Source organism: Pholis gunnellus (assembly GCF_910591455.1).
Source record: "Pholis gunnellus genome assembly, chromosome: 3".
Lineage (NCBI taxonomy): Eukaryota > Metazoa > Chordata > Actinopteri > Perciformes > Pholidae > Pholis > Pholis gunnellus.
In genome coordinates, this window is record NC_136529.1 from 22,351,288 (window position 1) to 22,371,914 (window position 20,627).

General features: G+C 43.0%; 2 protein-coding genes across 5 annotated transcripts in view; one reads left to right on the forward strand and one right to left on the reverse strand.

The window, feature by feature from the left end:
• Window positions 1-863: 863 nt before the first annotated feature.
• zmynd8 (zinc finger, MYND-type containing 8) lies at window positions 864-14,749 on the reverse strand. 4 transcript variants are annotated; one of them, XM_079186512.1, is made up of 21 exons: window positions 14,645-14,749; window positions 9,753-9,820; window positions 9,474-9,625; window positions 7,493-7,714; window positions 7,166-7,279; window positions 6,666-6,731; window positions 6,381-6,473; window positions 6,194-6,281; window positions 5,891-5,946; window positions 5,714-5,791; window positions 5,479-5,594; window positions 4,894-5,393; window positions 4,669-4,803; window positions 4,360-4,515; window positions 3,682-4,212; window positions 3,021-3,533; window positions 2,662-2,858; window positions 2,267-2,347; window positions 2,082-2,160; window positions 1,730-1,969; window positions 864-1,569 (listed from the first exon to the last, which is right to left on the reverse strand). In XM_079186512.1, the coding sequence occupies exons 1-21, from the start codon at window positions 14,656-14,658 to the stop codon at window positions 1,394-1,396; spliced, it is 3,675 nt and encodes a 1,224-aa protein (XP_079042638.1). In that variant the 5' UTR covers window positions 14,659-14,749; the 3' UTR covers window positions 864-1,393. The 4 variants fall into 4 exon arrangements, with proteins under 4 accessions (XP_079042638.1, XP_079042637.1, XP_079042640.1 ...); XM_079186511.1 differs by having other exon boundaries at window positions 4,882-5,393; XM_079186514.1 differs by lacking the exon at window positions 6,666-6,731.
• A 4,629-nt stretch (window positions 14,750-19,378) lies between these two features.
• LOC306715993 (nuclear receptor coactivator 3-like) overlaps window positions 19,379-20,627 on the forward strand; it is a 28,957-nt gene continuing 27,708 nt past the window's right edge. The window contains exon 1 of the mRNA XM_079186510.1: window positions 19,379-19,462. The gene's annotated coding sequence lies outside the window, so the exon portion shown is untranslated. The remainder of the gene's footprint in view (window positions 19,463-20,627) is intronic.

A 20,627-nucleotide genomic window follows, 5' to 3' on the forward strand; every position in this document is an offset into this window, starting at 1 on the left:
ATGGCTGACTGTTTAGAGAACACGCTCAATGTGTCCACAGCGCCCCCACTGGTCAGGAGGGCAACTGAGCAGGCACGGGTAACAATACTGAGTTTGGCTTCTATGCACAGGTTTACCAGATACAAGTTCATAAATACACCGCTTTCTCGCATTTTTAGGTTAATCTTAAGGCATGTTGGATACTTTAAATACACTGATATAAAGATTTACTTTAATTTAATGGAAACAACCTTGAATTGAATGGGAATTTGCCTTACTTTCGATCACTTCAATTCATTATAGCAGACAATATACTACATTTTACAATTTTAACATACTATTATACTATTGGTCAGGTCTTTTTTTTTATGTGTCTGTTAGGTAACAATTCAACCTTATGAGTAAGAAGTTGCAGTTGTAAGATTAAATTAGGCAAATTCACAAAAGTCAGAATTCCTAACTTCCGTCTGCGGCTGTGCTTCTGATATGAGGCACACAAGTTGGACCTCTCATAAGTCAGTATTTAACGTCCTGATAAACCTCCTCCTCAGGAGTCCTAACATGCATAGTCCTGAAATTTCAGCGATTAACAAGTTAAGAACACAGTGGGGGTGAAGCTGACAACATATAGTCTTATGAAATCTACATGTACCAAAATAACCAAAGCTCCTCTAACTATGAGATAAAACTTAAGATGGAACTGCTTGTGAACAACAGCTTCTCAGGATTCAAGTTGTATCATCTGTTTCAGAAATGAAGCTCTCTGTTTAAAACCAACTTACAGACTAAACCTATGGTTGACACTTTGCTAACTTATTGCAGACTGCTTCATAACTAATTAGACCACAGTGTAACAATAGAAACAACTTGTTTAAAATGTTTGTATTTGTTATTTTCTTTGCAGTATACAGCAGGCAACATTAGAATAACAAATAAATTAACATAAAATACAAAATAAGGAATTTACAGACATTTCTGTCAACAGTCTAGTCTAAATCTGGGTGGTCCATTAGCATGGGTTACATTTTTGCAGTCTTAAACTATTTAACTGTTGTCCTTTACACTAGATGTATGTTTTGAGACACTCAGGCATGCTTTTAAGATCTTTATACTGACAGCTCTCTATAGACTGCAAAGCAGTGCGTGAATATGCAGTGTACACTTTTTAAACTGCCCCCTCTAGTGGTTACTAACGATCTGCTGTCATTCTTGATTCCACATTTAAAATGTAAAGACCACTGTGCACTGGGGGCAGTATGTGAGCCCTGAAAGGCAACAAAAATATATAAATAAAAATAATTTAGATTGCTCCCTTAAACAGCTGCTTGAACAGAACGATTTAAGACATGTCCTTATAGTGGAAAAAAAAAAAAAAATCTATACACATTTACATTTTCAAGTACGGTAAACTTGTTCAGGACAAAGTGACAGCAACGGTGTCAGAGCTCTTCTCCGTGTCACAGTCTTTGTCTGGTGGTGCAGAGACCGGCGTGTCTCTCAGAGAGTTCGGGCCACTGCTAGTCTGCCCTAAACCTTTGTTTGGGAGGTCGGCTGTCGACTCAGCCTCGGGCTCTTGCTGTGGGGCTGTGGCTACGAATAGAAGAAAAGCAAAAAAATATACATCACATCTATGAAAATGTCAGGTGTCAAGTGGTTGGTGATTATGTAGGCGAGCAAAGGATTGGAGACTTGCAGGGTTACGAGTTGCCATAAGAATAGAAAAAAACTAAAAACCAGCTTGTGCTGTTACCTGACTGAGTGCAGGACTTCATGTGTTCTGGCCAGTGGGCTTGCTGACACGGGTAATCACAGTAGCTGGTGTTCCAGCAGCAGTAGAAGATGGCCTCTTTCCTGCAGTTGGCGCACCACTGTTTCTTCTTCGTCTCGTCCACTGCTTGCTGCTTCTCCACCTCCATCTGTTTCTTCACCTCCGTCACCAACCTCTCTCTCTCCTGCTCCAGACTTTGCCTCATCTCTGCCATTGTCAGCTCTACATTGAAGCACACATAAACACGATCAAAAACACGAGCGAAACTCATGACACGGTTTTTGGGTGATGAAGACCACGTGCTTAGTATTTCGCTGATTGACGATGTTCTCACCGAGATTGTGCTTCATTTCTGACAGCTCTTGTTGATGCAGCCACTGTAGTTTTTCTATTTCGATTCTCAGTCGTCTTATCTGGATTAAAAACCCACGGGTTAGCTTCAGTAAAGGGTCACATGCAAAGCCACTATTATGATCTGAAGAGTATTTCGTCTCTATGGGGCCAAGAGCAAACACCTACCTCTGCTATTGTATTGCCTGAAGTACTCTTAGAGAGGTCATTGTAGATTTCAGTCATTGTACCTTTGATTGCATCCATTATCTGAAAAGAGTAGAACATAATATTTTGATTCAAGAAAAAAGTAATGTGAACTACCAACACTTATCTGGTTTTATTATTACTTGTCATCTTCAAGGTTTGTATATTTTATTTTATGTCAAATATGCAGTTTGAAAGCATAAGTAACTGGTATCAACTAAATATAATTAACTATAATTTGTACATTTCACCCCAAGAGAAATACACCAAATTGCTCTCAGGGCTCGTTTTCATCTAAGTTATTTGGCCAGAGAATGATCAGTCGGTGCTGTCCAGTGGATTTGGCACTTACAAAGCAAATGCAAACTTATACTAACTTTATTCGTGTACTTGGCAATGTCTGCAGCTACGTCCGCTGAGGCAGTGGGGATATACAGGTCTGTTACCGCGGGTGAAGACGTAGCAGCTGTGCCTAAACTTGACGCTGCCGTCGTGGCAACAGAAGATGGGCTACTGGAAACCAGGGTGATGGCCGACGTGGTTATGCTGAGGGGAGTGTCTTTCTGTTGAACAGCTGGAATAAGAAAACACTATTCATCAGACACATTACGGGAAAACTGATTATATGATCCTATTTAGCACTTTGTTGCTGTAGAGGGTTTTCTAAAGACCATACATGGAGGTATTTCGACATATACCGGGGCACACACTGTGTTTAGTCATACTTGATATCTACCTTTAACAGCCTGTCTGGTCTGATAGCGTGTGCTTTGAGAAGACTGCTGTGATGAAGATGAGGACACTGCCGTCGAGCCGTTCCCAGTGGCCTGTGCCTGGGTCAGCGCTGGAGCCTGGCCTTGCCTGGGAGGCGACGACGCCTCCGTGGTCGCCGCAGGTTGCTGGTTCTGTTGCTGACGCTGCACCTTCTGCATGTGCCACTTCTGCGAGGAGGTCTGAAACTTGGCAGTGGGATTCCACACCACGGCCCTCTGCACCACCGGCACCGTCTCTCTGGGCAGCAGAGGACGCTGTTTCTTCAACGCTGGCGTGGAGGAGGCTGAGGAGGAGGAAGAGGGGGGTGTTGCTGTGGCACTGGACACGTTCGCGAGGCTTACGGTTGCGGGTGAGGGAGTAGTGAAGGAGACCATGGTGACAGGAATGGCCATGGGGGACTGTGTGGAAACGCTGGGAGGAGTGGACGGAGCTGTACTGTTTTGAGACGGTAGCGTCGATGGGGTCAGGGTTTTCCCTACAAGGGAAAGTACACCATTTACCAGTTTCCCCCTGTACAAAGTTGGTGATCTTTCCACTTTTACATGTGCCAAAAATAGACATTATATTCTGTGTGTGTTTGATTATTTCTTGTGGCATCAACACATAAAACGTAGAACTCTCACCTTCAGTTTTACCAGCAGAAGACTCTTTAACAGTGGCGTTGTCTTTCCTGCTCCTCTTCCTGTCCTTGCCTCCCTGTTCCTCTCCGAGGTCAATAACCAGCTCTCTCTCTGAGTCAGAGTCCTCCACCGGCACAGGCTGCTTTGCCTCTTCTTTCGCCTGAGCCTTCTCCCTGAGACTAGGTGATGATGAAGGTGCTTTGGTCTTTTCTAAGCTCTCTTTTTCAGAATCTGTGCTTATTTTCTCTTTAGTCGGAGCATCTGACGCTGTTGCAGTGGCGTCGCCTGCTGTAGTCTCGGACGCCACCCGCGAATCAGCTTTGCCCTCCTCTTGGCTCGGGGAAGGTTGGTCTTTGGCTTTACTTTTGGTAGAATCCTTATGGGCCTCATCACTGGATGCTGCATCCTGACCATCCTTGGTTATTTGCTCCTCATCACTGGCATACTCACTGTCACTGGAGTCCGATTTATCAGAGTCCTCTGAGTCACTGTGTTCCACGCCTTTATACACATCGACGGATATCTCCTCTATGCCTGCAAAACAAAGTGAAAGGAGGGATATATCACACATCATCACATATTCACATCCCAAGATGTGTTCTGTTAAGCAACTTTTCCAGTCGGGGCAATGATTCTGCCGACTATCCTCAACAGAAATACTTCTATGCATACACCACTGACCCAACTGTGCCTTGCAACTCTCGATGGTTTTGTCCAAGTTCAGCTGGAAACGGCTCTTGATCTGTCTTTTTGGAGAGGTGAGGACCGGCATGGCTCCTTTTTTCTGTTGAACCGTTTCACTAAGCTCCTTCAGGTCCATTTCTGCTTTACTCCGATCTGTGAGGATACAACAGAAAATAGTTCCAAACGGCCACATCTACACAGGAGAAATACTTTTATTTCTAGCAGAATCGTGTCCAATGGTGACCTGTATTTGCTCACAGAGAATGGACATCATTACTCATTACATAATTGCCATAAAAGATTCACCTAGATTGAGGTTCAGTATGCTTCCTGTCGGTGGTGTCTTCTCCTGCTTGGCAGCGCCAGGAGCTTGAGAGTGGAATGGTTTAGGGCTGTCTAAGGAACTGCCTGCGGGACAAGGTCGAGGATGGGCAGGCGATGCTGTAAAGAGACATTCACTGTTAAATTAAGCCCCCTGCCATTAGACACATAAATACTAGTTGCTACACTGGAATGCACCTGGTGAAGTACCTGTACAGTCCATGGACTCTTCTCCGGTACTGTACTGGCTATTTGGAGCCTTTGTCTGGGACTTGTCCGCTGTCTCCGTTTCCCCATCCGAACCAGTGTGGGCAGAGGAGTTGGTGCTCATGGGGGAGCGAGGCATATCACCGAGGGGGAGCCGCCGGCCTGCTGCGCTCCCTCCCACCCCGGCCCCAGACAGCATGGTCCTGGCCAGAGAGATCTTAGGTGATGCCGTCATGTCAAAGCTCAGCTTGATCTTCTCCTGTTTCTCGGGTTTGAGCGGGGTGGATGAGGGGTTGGAGGGATCCAGCAGCATCTGGAAGTTGTTGTCGGGAGTGTACGGTGTCCTGAAGGGGGCATAGTTAAACACTCCGAACTTCTTCCTCATGTTCTCCACATAGACCTCCATCTCTTGCATGGCACTGTTGAAGATGCTCTTGGTCTTCTTCACGGAGAATGGAATCTCTTTGGACATGAGGTAGCAATTGTTTAAAGGCACCCAAGCCCTAAAAGGGATAAAGATTCACATCATGAACGAAGTGTGACAATGTGCCGAAGCAACTGAGTAACTGAAGCACGCAGGGCTGATACCTGTCATGCTGACCAAAAAAGCGAGCGTCCACTTGTCCATCTTTGTCCCGCAGAGCTTTAGCAGGCCAGAATGGAAATCCTTTCAGTTTGGCCCACACTAGAGGGTGTGGGTTACTCTGCAGACACACAGTAAAACACTGGAACTGAGTGGTTGTATATTAGGGATCTATGCTAAAAACGGTAAACAATCAGGTGAAAGCATCATCAGAAACGTCAAGTCACTCAACTAGCTTACACAAGGCTCACAGAACCAGTTGTCTCTCTTTTGGCAAGCAGACAGATAACACTCGGGACAAACTTCAATCTCATTCATCTGCAATTAAAGAATCAGAAGTTTCAGCTGTCACGTCCAGTGTTTCAAATCAATCAACGTAAATATAAAGGTGTTTTCTGAACCAAACCACATACCCACCTCATGTTCACAGATCTTTACTATCACTTTAGCTGTAGCCGTGAGTTTGTGATTGCCTGAAACAAGGATATACATTTATATTAAACTATTTAAATACACATAAGCCAATATTATTGTTATATTATTGATAGTCATTGGACAAAATTGTGTTCTCCAAATGAATCATTCTAAGGATATTGTAATTAAAAACAGTGGAACACAGTTGATTTCGTTGATCAATTAGATTATTCATGACATTGTATGTTTTCTTTATCAAAAGCAGGACATTGATTTAAACAGCTGGATTATTCTTAAATAGCATACCTCCATTGTATATAATACAGTTGTGCAAAATCCATTTTGCATCTGCCAAGAAGGCCTCCGTGCAGCCGTACATTTTCTTTTTAATATTCTGCGGCGCAAAAAGACAAGATGGTGCCCGACTGACAAACTTTTTAACAGTGTTGCATTCATACTATCAGAGAAGAATATGTGATAGCTTGTGGTTTACCTTTTCAAGTGTGCAAAGATCCATCGGGTGAAAAATGTACTCTGCGTAATCTGGATGCTGTTCAAGAGAGACAGGTTTCTGGAAGGGTTCGGTCTGTCGGATTGAGTGGAGAGAAAAGAAATATGAAGGAAAATAAACTCTCACTGCACAACCTTCCCCTCTACTGCACATGCTACCACCATGCTACTACTGAAAACAAAATCTAAAAGCCGCTTCAAACTAAAGCTGGAAAACCAGTGGAGGAAGAAATCATGATGGGGTCTTGTTAGTGTTGTAATTGATTACCCAATTAAAAGTCTTTCTCTGCGTGGAAGCTGCATGGGGGGAGCGAGATGACAAGCGGGGATGATCCTGAAAGAGAGTGAGAGGGGCAGCTGTATCCTCACCACCAGCTAGCATGTTTACCTTCATGGTTTCCAGCCATGACAGACGCAATAAAGCACATTGACTAAGATTGTTAGTTCTGTTATTAAAAACAATTTTGCACATGCAAATCAATCATTTATCATGCTGGACTGAGAGGCAGACCTTCGGGGTGCAGATCTTAACATCTGGCACGACTGATGGGAATATGATGGTTGCGTAAGCAATCTAAAAAATTAGGACTGGCCAGAAAAAGAGCACATGCCGATATCTAGGTGATCAATCTGAATGTACAATTAGAAAAAGGCAGCAATGAGAATAAACAGTGTACCCCATCTGTAATTAGATCGTCTGCCACAACACAATGTAATCAGTTTAGTAGCATGAATTCCCTAGAAAGACAGAGGGACCAGAGTACTTACACCTGGCTGTTTCATCTTCTGAAGGGCAAACTTTAGTAGGTAAGACAGCTGCTCTATAGTTAGCATCATCATGGCTTTGCTCTGAGTCTCTATACACTCAGCAACTGTTATTTTCTGAAAGACATCAAGAGGAAAATATTTGAAAACTTTGTTCTTAATCCCACAATTGCACAGAATGTATGTGGTCTCAACATTTGTTCACTTACGTCCAAACATACTGAGAGGCCCTCCTCCGTAATTAAACAAATATCACTACAGGTTTTTGACTAAAGGCTGTGAAATATGGTTTACAACAACCCTACATTGCACATGTTCCTGGGCGAGTACCTCGCACTCTGGACAGAACCAGTCGCCCTCGGGCTCGGCTGGTAGTTTGAGGCACTTGGCGTGGTACACCCTGGGGCAGAGCTCACAGCAGAGCACCTGGCCCTCGCGGTGGCACAGCCAGCAGTAGAAGTCGTTCCTGCCGTCCTGCGGTACAACATCAACAGGGTCTGTGGTGAGTGCCGGCTGCTTCACGTAGTAAAAGGGGCCGTGTCTTAGTTCTGACTGGAATGCGGGTGAAAAAGAAAGACAAAGTTGGGGAAGGTCAAAATCAGAGCCAGAGATTAAAGAAGGCAAGCAGACATGCACAGCATAAAAAATAAAAAAGAGGCACACGTGTGTTACACACTATCTGGTTTTAGAACACAACCATCACCGATGTGCACACGGGTAAACAGTGTGGACAGCCTGGATTAAACTGGCAAGGGTTCACATAGTTCCAGCTGCTGCGAATCATTTACGAAGGTCAAGTTAATGCGTCAAGTGTAAGATACTAGCAATCATTTACCCACTGTGCACTTGTTAACTGCTTCACACACAAAGGAAGCACAGCATGCACTTTCTCAGATTACAGGGAACTTTACTAAAATACTGGCGACTCAGAAAAACATTCGTTAAAATTCGAGGTGCACCGATAGCTTTCTATCAGACCTCAGAAAACACACCAAGTTACTAGTACCAGTGGTATCCAATGTGATTGAACAATTACATAAGAAGGTACAACAACAATTATTATTGTATTCTTATGAGCAGACAATCCTAAACTTAACACCGTAAAACACAGTGACATAACACGCTAATAGGCTGTAGTGCACGGAAATACTGAGAGGTGGAAATCACAAGGTAACCCCTGATGTATTGGAAAAATATCACAATATTTCGCCACTGATAGAGTCAGACTTACAACAGCAGCAATCAAACGTGTATCAAAGTGCAAAGAGTTTCAGTTACATGAGAATATTTTCCATCTTTCAAATGTCAAACAGCCATCAACTTCCAAGAAATCCAACCGATCACGGATAATAAAAAGGACAAAACCACGGCTGCCTCAGGAGGCTATCACAAGATAATGCACCGTCATGTTTAGCAACAATACGAAGCAGGACACAATATCGCTTTGACCCAACACTGGTGAGAAAGTTTATGACAAACGGGGCCCATTTCAGAAGAACTGTCTACGTAAACAACATCTCCCTCTTTCTTTTTACAATAAATGAAATGAATTTTTGAAAGAACCCCCGTCTGCTCCAACGGAGCGGCCAACAGTTAAGAGTGTGGTTATAGCTTCCAGCTGTTGCAGCTTCCAGGTGTGTGTTGATGCAGAGTATCACTACAAAAGAACATGCAGTGAACCTACCCTGGATTAAAATACTGAAAATAGATTGTTTTACACTGATTTTAACCGGATTTGATATGCCAACGTGTCCACAATATCTTGCTGAAACCAGACAGTATTCACCATAGTTTGCAGTAAAGTTCTTCTCTGCCAACTAAAGCTAAGAAAACACTTCCAGTATTAGAAAGTGCAGACAAATTCAGAGAAAATTAATACAAGCAGCAGACTATGCAATAATGTCCTGCAAGGTAAGTTAAAAAGACAACTAAATGACAAACAATAAGCAGGAAACTGAAAAAGATATTTGTAAATCTAATCTGGGGGTTAAACTAACCCAAAAGACAACAAACAATGATAACAACAAATATGATTCAGTTATAATCACTGAAAATAACACATTTGTATCAAATCGTCTCAAGACGTCTCAGACCTTCAGCAGGTAAAAGCTAAACTCTCCGCATTGGGGTAAGAGCAGAACAACTTTTAGTGATTTGACTGAACTGGCCCTTTAAGACAACTGCATAAACTGAATACATCTTAGGCCTAGAGCTCTACCTCTTGTTGATTGAACAACTTTGAGAAGTTGTTGTCTGAATATCAGAAGGCAGTCGATGGATAGCTTAAATCCTCTTTCTCGGGGACTGTTACCTGGTCTTTGCTGCCGCTAACAGCACCTGGTTTCTTCTTCTTCTTCACAGGGCAGGGGGATGTTTCAGCAGAGGAGTGACCATTCGATGAGTGAGAGGGACTCGGCATCTTTCGTTTTTGGGTCGTCCGTTCTGTTGGCCCCGTGTCTGAAACTGCACACAAAGAGGTAAAAAACTACACAAAACCAGTAAGGGCGCACTACTTTAATACCAGACGACACACTACAGTTTTCCTGCACTCTCGCCACAAACAAACGCGTTGAGCTCTGTGTGTTCCTACCCTTGGATCGCGTTGAGATCTCCATTCCTTCTGTTGTGATCTCAGTCTTCTCCTCTTCCTCTGCCACACTGATGCAGAAAAGATCAAAGGGTTACCAGTCAAACACAACCTACAGCTGAATATTTCTCGTATACATTACTTATGCTATTATCAGAACGTTAAGGATGTTGTTTGAAATTGTTCTTTGGGACATCACGTTGTTTAGAGGTACGTTTCAACATAATAGCCTACTAGCCTAGGAAGCTAAACCGCCATTGACGGCTAATTGAAAATAGTCGCAAATAGTGTTACGTTTCCTCATCTAAAGCCAAATCTGAGCATTTTATATGACCAAACACAACTGATTGTGTCTGGCAAAATCCAAACAATGTTGACCATTCGTGACCTCCAGCTGTGTGCTACATGTAAATGCTCAGCTTTTCAGTCTTATGACTGTAATACATTTCTTCAAAGGTTTGTTATTAAACAGGCTCATCCACTTCTTAATGCAACTCCCCTTCCTACTACGATGAGGTTATTCTGTACGATAAAGGTCATTTTAATGTCTCTCGACATTAATATAATTCTGGTTAGATTTTGGCACTCAGTTGGTACCAGAAGCATCATAAAGCCTCTGTTAAAATTCTACATCTGACAAAGTGCTATGCTTATAGCATAGGTTTCAAAGGCTTACAGATATAAAGGCAGTGAATGACGTTATCACAGTAACGGGGTGCTAGATCGTGTCCGTGAATGATCACATTTTTCACCAAACATTTATTGTCCGGGACGGTGAAATACTGAGAAATCTCGACTGTGTGCGGTTGACAAAAACCTTGTTTTCTACTCTGCTGAAGGTTTCATGATTTCAATAAACACATCCAAACAATGACTACAAAATAAAAGAACTACGCTGCATGACAACAACTATGAAGAGTCTCCAGAATACCTTATGCCAGACAAGTAATGTATTAGAAGTGTCGCGATAGACCGGTATCGGCAATAACCATGATGTTTAAAAAAATGTAATATTGATATCATGTAAAAACATACACATATGTCAAATATCAACATCATATCACATATGATGTTGCGTAAACAAGCCAGCACCTGCTTTTGTACAGTTATAGTTACAGACTCTCTCTCCACCTCCCGAAACGCATAGTTTGAGTGTAATTCCTTTGCCAAAAAAATCGCGATATTACCTTTATTGTGAAATCTTTTGGCCACAATAATTGTGCAGTAAAGATCAGATATTTTGACAGCCCGATACTGCATAGACAACACTGATGACAGAGCAATGGTGTCACTCAAACCCTACATCAAAGGCTTAAAGACAGCTCTGAAGTAGAACTAGAACACAACTTGGTGTCTTCTAAATGTTGACAACATTTTAAACTCAATTAAAGCAAAAGACGACCAGTCCTGAGACAAATGCAGCTCGATGTGCAGGGCCTAAACAGCAGGCACCACAGATCTATAAATAGTAAACATGACAAACACCAGAACAAAAGACTCTGCAGTGGCCGAAAACCTTCTGACATCCAGAAAGTGAAACGCATGTAAATGAAGAGTTCCCTACTGTATTTTTTTAAAACAACCACATAATAGTCATTGATCACGTGACCTGATAACAGGCAGCATATCACAGGGGATTGCACAATCGCAGCCCGAGTCCTTTTAGAGAAACATCCTTGAGAATGCAAGCCACAGCGTGCTGTGAACCACCTTCTATTCAAGTCCGCCCAACAGGTTTTTCTCTCAGTATCAGTTCAACACGATTCACCTTGGTTCGCCCTGTTGTCGATCCTGTTATTGTGATTGCCATTTTCTCTGATGCCACAGCAGATGCACCGGCCTCGTCGGTCGGATTGGCTTCAATTCTGCCAATTTCTATTTCACCTACTCCAGAGGAAAGCCCCGTTTGAATGTTTTGCGTGAAGAACAGTCAGGCATTGACTGAAAACCAAAAATATACTGCTTCCGTTTCAGTAATCTTGTTCACTAAGACACCCCCACCCCCTACACCTCCTGCTCCCACATCACTACAAGAAGGATGAACATGTCAGACAGGAACATAGCACATCTGCAGCGACAGTGTGCAGTGAAATGGCTTCACTGGCCTCCTCCTCTAACCTGTCTGGACAGCCTCATACAATCTAACATCCTGTCACGTCCAGGGCAGGAAACACAGCAGCAGAAGACAAAGAGAGAGACAGGGACAGGCACAAGGACACAAATCAATACCACTCAATCCTGACAACGACATTTCTGAACCAAAGACCACAGAGCACACAAACAGCCTATTGTAACCTACACACAACCCTTTCCACACCCACCACTGCCACAACATCCATGCTTCAACGTAGGAAATTCAACAAGCATACCTGTTTTTTTTTTTTTCTTCCTTACTCACATACAGATTCTTCAGCCTATATTCTTTTAATCGTTTTTTTCAATTATTGAGGGCGTAGGGGGGATGAGGGGAAACGATGGGTCCAGGTTTCCCAGAAGGCCTTCTCTCTCCCTGCTGCTCTCTCCTGCAATTGTCAATCTTTAACCTCGGCTGCAGGCTGCCGATTGGCTCGAGCGCCACACGGAGGCGGCTGATTGGGCGCTCGGCTCGGTGTGCCACACGGGCTGCTCTTCTCCCCGCTCTCCTCAGCCACAGTGCTGCAATGCAGAGAGGACTGCTCCTCACTGTTGCTTAAAAAAAAAACAACAACCAGAAAACCCGAGTCTGTCACTCTCTTGAAAAGCCCGTGCAGACACACACACCGGCCGTGTGTGTTTTATCAGACATGGAAGACGCAGCTCCTGACAGGGAGAGGATCAGATTCCCTCCCTCGCTGTGCTCTCAGCCGGTGTATGTGTGTGGCATCCATTTTGAACACACACTCTGTCTGTCTCTCCCTCCCTCTCTCTCTCTCTCTCTCTCTCTCTCTCCCTCTCTCTCTCTCACTCTGACCATTGTGCACACCGCACACACGGCGCGTACACACGGCACCAGTCGAATCTGCTGTAAAAGACCACATGCAGCTTATTATGTGCCCCAGCATGTTGATATGCAGCATGGGCCTAATGCTGGACACAAAGAAAGGACTGAAAATGTCACAGGCCTCCCAGACAGCATGGACGGCACAACCCCCCCCCCCCCCCCCCTTCCCTCCCTCCCTCCCTCTCTCTCTCTCCCTCTCTCTGCAATGCTTCTTCAACATATACTGTATCATAATCGATATCTGCCTGGAGATTCAAGTGTGAGCAAGAGTAAGCCGGCAAAAACACGCACAAACAACTGAGAGCGTCGCTGTACCTTGTCCCATCGTTCTGTGGGACGGTGAATCTGTTTGACCAAAGGTGTGCCTTTCATTGAATCACTATAGAACTCAACATTGGTACAGGTTCAGGGCAACGCAAGTATGAGCCAGAGACACACACACACACACACACACATCCGGGCCAAAATAGCAAGGCCAACTACATTATCTACGCAGGTCCAAGAAGGTCAACTGGTGGATATTTTCAAAAAGGCAGACACCCAACTGCAGAGGCAGTGCGTGTCGGTCTACACCACAGTGGAATGAAGGGATTAGACGTATTACCCAGCACCATTCACAAAACACTGAGGAGGGGGATTTTCAGTCTCAGTCCCTGCAGCCTGCTCCTGAACTCTGGTCAAGCAACATTATGTGCGTCATTCCATCCAGGCCATAGTTCTCCTGGTTGTATGCAGAACAGAGCCTTTATCACACATCCTCCACTAATAATGACAAAAACAATCCTGGAAAATATCAAAATGTTCAAGAATAAAATCACAGTTTTGATCATTAACAAAAAAAAAATCTTTATCTGATTCATGCACACAGAAAAACCAACACCAACATCCATATATAAACAGAATTCAATCCAACCTTGTCGACTTCAAACAGGCTGTCAAGCCTCTCTGGATGAGATGGGGTTTCTATGCAGAGCCTTTTCAGAGGAAGTCCTTCCCCTCTTCTTCCCTTCTCTCGCACATACAAATACTCAGTGTGCTTGGAGCAGAGGGACAGAAAGGGGAAGCTCTCTAAAATGGCTGACACTCGGCAGCAGAGAACAACACTGGGAGGCAGTGCACACCATTAGGCTCGGGCAATTCCCTCCAACCCGGGGATAAATAAGCTGCTACGGCATATTTAGTCCGCCGATAATTGGTATTTTAGAAAACTGGTGAGCAGCTTACAGGTTTAGGCCGGTGAAAAGCTTCTTTTTTTTTTTTTTTGTATTCACCCAGTAAAAAAAAACCTAGTCAAGGTGAGGTGAAGTGGGTTTTAGGTGAGTGTGGGCAAAATGAAGACCCTACTGTCGCTTCTTTCATTGCCGTGATGGTCTGGCAAACAATTAACGACAGTGCAACGCTGCCTTGCCTTGGTGCCAGATTGAGGCCTAAATTAAACTTGCTGTGCTGTCACTTTACCATCTGCTAATTCCTCGGGGGGACTCCCCTCTGCTCTGCCCCCTGTCTCTCCCATCATGCCCGGGTCCCTCACCAGGCCTGCCATCTTGACAGCAGAGGCCAGTGGGCAGCCACACAAACTCAATCCTCTTTTAGATCTTGAGAAAAGAAAGCAGGTAGTAGTTAGTATCCTATGAATCTAAAATGACCTCACACTTGACCTGTGGGCCCCCTACTGCCTGTGTCCAGGCGGCCAAACCAGTTAGCAGAGGCAGTAATATGTTGCACTGTGCCATGCTATGCTCTCCTTCCAAGCTCCACTCCTGTGCTGTGGGGTGACAAACACTCTTCCCCCTCCCCCAGTCTGTCAGACAAACCTGTATTATTGCTCAGGCACGGACCACACACAGTGGCTGGTGCCTTATCAACAGTGTTGTGTGTGTGTGTGTGTGTGTAAAAGAATGAAAATAGGGCTTACCTCTGTGGATGCATGGCTACAAACTCTGTGTGATATGTCAATGCTTGTTAAAACATGGAGGACAGCCCTGTCAGCCCTTCACCCTGCTCACAGCACAGCCACGGCTCTCTCCAAGCTGTCCGACTCACCGCTCCGATGTAAGGCACACTGAGACTGGCCACGCGTGGTGGCAACATGTAAGGCGGCTGCTGATTGGCTAGTGCATTTCCTGGTTGCTTGTCTTTTGTTTAGCACGGGCAAGCTAAAAACGCAGTGCTCAGAGCAAGAGGAGCTAGGCCCGGAGCAAAAAATAGTCAGCCTCTGCACACCTATCAGCTACAAAGAAGACGGCATACAGCTGTTACTGCTTCCTAAACTTGCTATAAAGTAGGTGCAGCTATGAGGGGTAGTCAGCAGATGTGCACACAAAGAACAGGCCCGTGGCTGTGTTCCTAAGGAGGAATTTGCCTCACTAGTTCCCACCCTCAAACTCAAGCAACCGTAAATGGGCAAGATACAACCTGCTATGTGAATAAAAGCAGAGCGTAATCAGGCAATAGGTGAAATGTATACTCTGTTTATTTGGCCTATAAAGGTTTAACAACAACTAGGTTACAGTCATGTGATTTGCCTGACACTGGCTCTTGAACCGGTGTGGTCACATGTTACCATGGTGTTTCCACATAGGCCACAGTTCTACTGTTAAAGAAACAGTGACTTTCAGTTTCTGCTATATCGTTCCACCACGGGGCATTAGTCAACTAGATTTTAAATGACTTGTATTGTACCTCAGAATATATTGTATGCACAGATCGCCTACATTTGTTGCAATTTCTTTGGGCCATTTTAGAGGCTTCTTGTTTTCTCTTTTGTTTGCTTTATGTATATCTTTAGAAAATGTGATCTTATATCAACATTATTACAGATCAGACCTTTCCTTTTGAAAAATAATTTCACAAAAGACAAGGAGGAAGTGTCGTGTTGGTAAATGTTAGCAAAGCTTTTGCAATATATTCTCACCAAATCATTTTCTTAAAAGTAAGCTATTAAAGTCATTTTTGACCAATTTCACAGTGTTATGTAGCAATAGCAACACTAGTTTACATCAATTTACTAATTTAATTACTAGTTTGCACACTGTATGAATGTTTAAAAGGCATATGTTTTAATTCAAACTTTTCTGTTACAACTTGCATTTAGATATTTGGGTTTTTTTACACTATTCTTTGTTCTGTGCGGTTCGTTCTTGTGCTGCTGCTGTGACGTGAGAATTTCCCCTTGAGGATAAATAAAGTATCTACCAGCCTGTAAGCAAATCATCCACAAATCGGTTTCATACTTAAAATCTATAGAATTAATTGGTAACCACTCGGGTAACTATAACTATAACTATAAAACTGTCCCTGTTATTGATAGGATCAATGTGCTCATTGTCAAAACTAAAATGTAATTGATTACTTACAATATAATAGGTTATCTATCACTTCATGCAGACATAAAGCATGCTGTTGTTAATGCATGGCATGCATCATAGCAGGAAACGTTAAGATGATCCCTTACGGGTAAATTAGATTTAGGGGGAGACTTATTATTGCTTCTCTGTTGGTAAAACATCATATGCTGTTTGTTTCACTTGATAATAATTATAAGTATACTTTGCTTTTTCTAAGATTTGGCTGTTAAGAGGAACCTGCCTGCACTGTTCAGTTGGCCTCTCCTTCTACAGGACGAAAGACAGCAGTGACCTCTTGTGGCAAAACGTCATAACAGCTCAATACACACTAACTAGAGATTCTCAAAAGTGTTCATGTCAAAGAACCACCGAATAATTAACTTTACCAAGGAGCCCATTTGGTAATATTAGTTTAGAAATACACACAGATTGATTCAAGAGGGGAATGCATGAGAGTATATCATGTGTGATGTGTTATAAAGGGTGAAGCCTGGATCAATGCAGTCATCCTGTAGTTAATAACAGTTTGAACTACCTGTTAAATATTTAATAGTACTGTAAAAAGCAAATCCTCATTTAACTGGTGTGAAATGGCCTTGGGCAGTCTGTGTGGGTTGTCAGCAAAGTAAAGGATATTTATTTTAGTACAACGTCTAACTAACTGTTAAACTACAAAAAAGGTAAGATAGACTTACTTGGTTTAATGTTAGCTAGTCTCTCTCTGCTGCTAGCTAAATTGTAGCTAAAGTGAAGAGATGTGGCTAGGCTTATTCACTTCAAACAAAATAAACTAGCAACAAAGTTGCGTTTCTTACTCTCAACCAAGGTTACTTTATGTAATTGGGAAGCTTTTCACACCAGTTAATGGTAACATGAGCATACCTGAGTTGAAGTAGCATGAACCTTAATTACCTGTTTGGAATTAGCCATGAGCTTCTGCACAAAACACACAAAACAGGTACATATGTGTCGTCTTATAAGGTTAATTTACTGGACGTTTTAACTAGGAAATAAAATTACTCTGGTGGCACCAAACATGTAAAAAAAGAAGCCTTATCAGGTTGTAACTGTAAACATGATGTCACCTTTGTCTGTCTCCACTGGGAGTTATACCGTTTGGTGTCCAGTCTGCAGACGGTGAGCGGTGAAGCTTCAGCAGTTGTCGATCGGTAACGAGCCCCGCAGTCCCCAAGATGGCGCCCTATAGCGAGTGTGTGACCGCTCCGGTCAGACCTTGAAGAGCTTTAAGTCTTCCTTGGATTCAAGGCCTTGAATACAATACATGTATATGTGGTTTTTAGGAGACTGCTTTCATATCTTTAACTCTCAGTATTTATTAGTATCAATATTTAATTATTTTCACGAAAAGTCATGACATTTATCAGAGTTTCCATTGAGGAAGGAATACAGTTAACCCACAGAAAGTTATGTAGCCTACAGATAAAGGTTTCTTTTATCCATTGGTTGAGAATTAGACATGAGCCTTTGACTTACTGACTTGTGGTTTTAGAGGCAATGAAACACGTTCACGTTGCCATGTAGGGCATCTTAAAAGAGACGTCAATGGTTTTTGTTGTTGTTTTTCAATTCCCACAAACAAAGACGTGATTATATGATATGGCTCACAATCATTATCCGGTTACCAAAAAGAAAAATATAGACTACTCTCTCTCGTTCTCTCTCTCTCTCTGTGTCTCAACTGAGTTTTAGGGACTTGATTTGAAAAGTCTTAAAGTTATTTACCATAGAACTTTTTAACTCGATCACATTTTTAGACCCAGGATCATGGAATGTTTTTGTCAACCTGGATTATATATTTCAGACTCTTTATTGTCGTCTGTCATGTTTAGTCATAACTTGTGTTATAGCTGATAATGTTGTGCAAGATGTGTTTGTGCTTTATGCATCTACATAGTGTTGCGGATTTGGGGGATGGGAACGGGCTTGGAGAAAAGAAAGAAAGAAAGAAAGGCATGCTGTTAGCTGTTTGCAGGTAAACTAATCTGAATGCATTAATGATTATGGGGCTATCTCCTGTCCTTTCAAACTGTTATCTCCTGTCCTTTCAAAGTGGAGAGGCTGAGTATAGGGAGGGGGGGGATGGGATAACGGCGTCTCACACTCATTGAGGGGGAAGGTCAGTTTGCCGTGTTTTGTGGGGGAAGGGGCACAAACAGAGGGCCACTGGGCCCCTCTTTGGGTCTCCATGGAATGTAATTGAGGTTCCCTCGCTCAGGAAGACATACAACCCGACCAAAAACACAGAAAACAATGCACATGATCTGGATGAACCTATGTGTAATCATGTGTTGCATCAATATGGTGAAAATGCATGTATGGCTTATTATCCTTCACTACCAGCTGTGTAACACTGCCAGCTATAGATTTTTCTGATTACATTTTTTTGAATCGGTTGCACATTCATCCAATTCTTTGGTAATGAACCTCCTCGGCAGCTAAAAAACACACCCTTTCTCTTTTTTTCCCCACCTCAAAGTTTTTAAGAGGATTGCAGAAAGTTCAGGCAAGAAAGAACAAGTAAGGAGCTAATTACCTATAGTTTTGAACTCTTCTTCTTCTTTACTCCCTTAACCCCCCAATGTCCTGCTGCTCTCCCTCCATCATTGGCCCTCACTCTCTCCGTCGTAGTACAATTTAAAAACTTGTGTGCCTGGGAATCACCATGGAGAAAGCTTCTTCCATCCTCTGTTGCCACTCAAGGGGCGATATGGCACAGCGGCTCCGCACTCACTCCGATTAATATAACTGACACTGGACCCAGAATCTGTGGGGCATCAGGCTGCACATGTTGGCATCAGAGTCAGCGGCAGTTACTTTATAATGGACACATCAAGGTATTAAAAGGCATATTCTGATATTCTGATTAACAACATAGAGACCATATGTCATGATTGCAAATCCATATTTGGCAATTATATTTGTTCCTGCTTAATGCAGGCCATATTACATACTATATATATTTTATGTGGAAAAATATAAATTGCAATTGTATGTTAAGTGAATAACATAATAACGTAATACGTTATACGTATGATAAGTCATTTGCATAAAGCTGCTTTTCCGCCAGCCTATAAATAAGTTTTAAATCTGTCCCCTAATAATATCAGTCACTGGCTGCTCATATCGCCTATGGGTATTGGTGCGCGTGTAGTTCGTTTGCAGAAACGTGTCAAGCAGTTCAGGTTAAGGCTCGCAAAGGAAAGCAACTGCATTACCCAGAAGTCACTGCGCTCCGCTTACAAGCTGGCTCCCTCCGCTTCTGGGAGTGTTTCGCATTTAAACAAACACGGTCCTGCTGAAGATGGCGGAGAGTTTGTAGAGGCGTAAAAAAGAAACTGCTCTACTCAATGAAAGCATCGAAGCCGGTGAGTTTTCTGCGACTAGTTTGTGATTCTATTTATTACCAAGTTTAAAACCCAGGCGGTAGCGCGTGTTTTCAACGTGCACATTTGTCACAGAGACAGTTGTGTGTGTGTGTTGCTCCGCTTCTGAGCAGGCTGTGGTTTTTCTGAGCTATATACGGGGGGGATACAACGAACCATCTCACCACTGTCTCGTTTGTTATGGAATGTCTGTTGTGGAATTATCGTCCTCCTAAAGTAGCAATAAAACGAACATTTTTGCGTCAAGTCTCGCTTGTTATTGCGCCATTTGTATCGTTTTTTTTCTTCTTCTCCATTATCTGCTCGCTACAAAGTTTACGAGACACAGGCTCTCTGATTCGCTGGAGGTGCGATAGCCTAACGTTAGCCCTTCATCTCTGCTTCATAGAAGTGAACTCGTTGGTGTTTTTAAAAACACAATGTTAACTTTGTAGAGCATGGTTGTGTATCATTATCCCACATCACAGCGGAATGGCTGTTTTTTGTTCATTTTTTTGTATCGGACTTGCTCCACAGTTTCGGTACAACGGAGAGCTGCAGGAGTCTCCCGTGTTCACAGCTAACGTTAGTCACACCGCAGTAGTAGGCTTGTGTAACAAGAAAAAATAAAAAGCTGTATTGCTCGTTTTTCGAGCCTCCGCCGTGAATGCAGTGCAGGGTAAACACGGTGTAATGTACCTGCATTGTGTGTATGTCACATAACGTTAGTTTTTCTTAGCTTTTTTTTAATTTCAGAGTGTAGCAGCATCTAAACAAACAGCAACACACTAATGTAGTCAAGTCACGTGACACGAGAGACGCACAAAATTGTCTCTTTTTTTATTTTTTATTTTTTTTAAAAAGTCATATTTTCTTGTTGATTTTATATATATATATATATTCATGACGTCACCATTAACCACCTTGTATTCCTCACTGCTGACGAACCAAACTTGAACTGACTTGGCTCAGCAGCAGCGTGGCTGCTCTGGAGAATCCACAGCATCTGTTATGTATCTGCACGGCTGTAAATGAGATTAGGTATACCGTGATTGTAAATGGGTGGTATAGAATGGCCAATCGCAGTATGGTACATGTTGGTGTTTTCACCTGCTGATGAATCATATGTAGGTGTGTGAGACAGACAGACAGGCTGGCAGAGGGAGAT

Bases quoted from the DNA above. Each gene is read 5' to 3' on its own strand.
- zmynd8 (XM_079186511.1), bottom strand. The intron at 5,792-5,890 runs GTGGGTATGTGG...CTTTAATTGCAG, and splicing joins TAAAGATCTGTGAACATGAG to ATGAATGAGATTGAAGTTTG. The intron at 2,161-2,266 runs GTAGGTGTTTGC...TTTTTAATCCAG, and splicing joins CAGGCAATACAATAGCAGAG to ATAAGACGACTGAGAATCGA.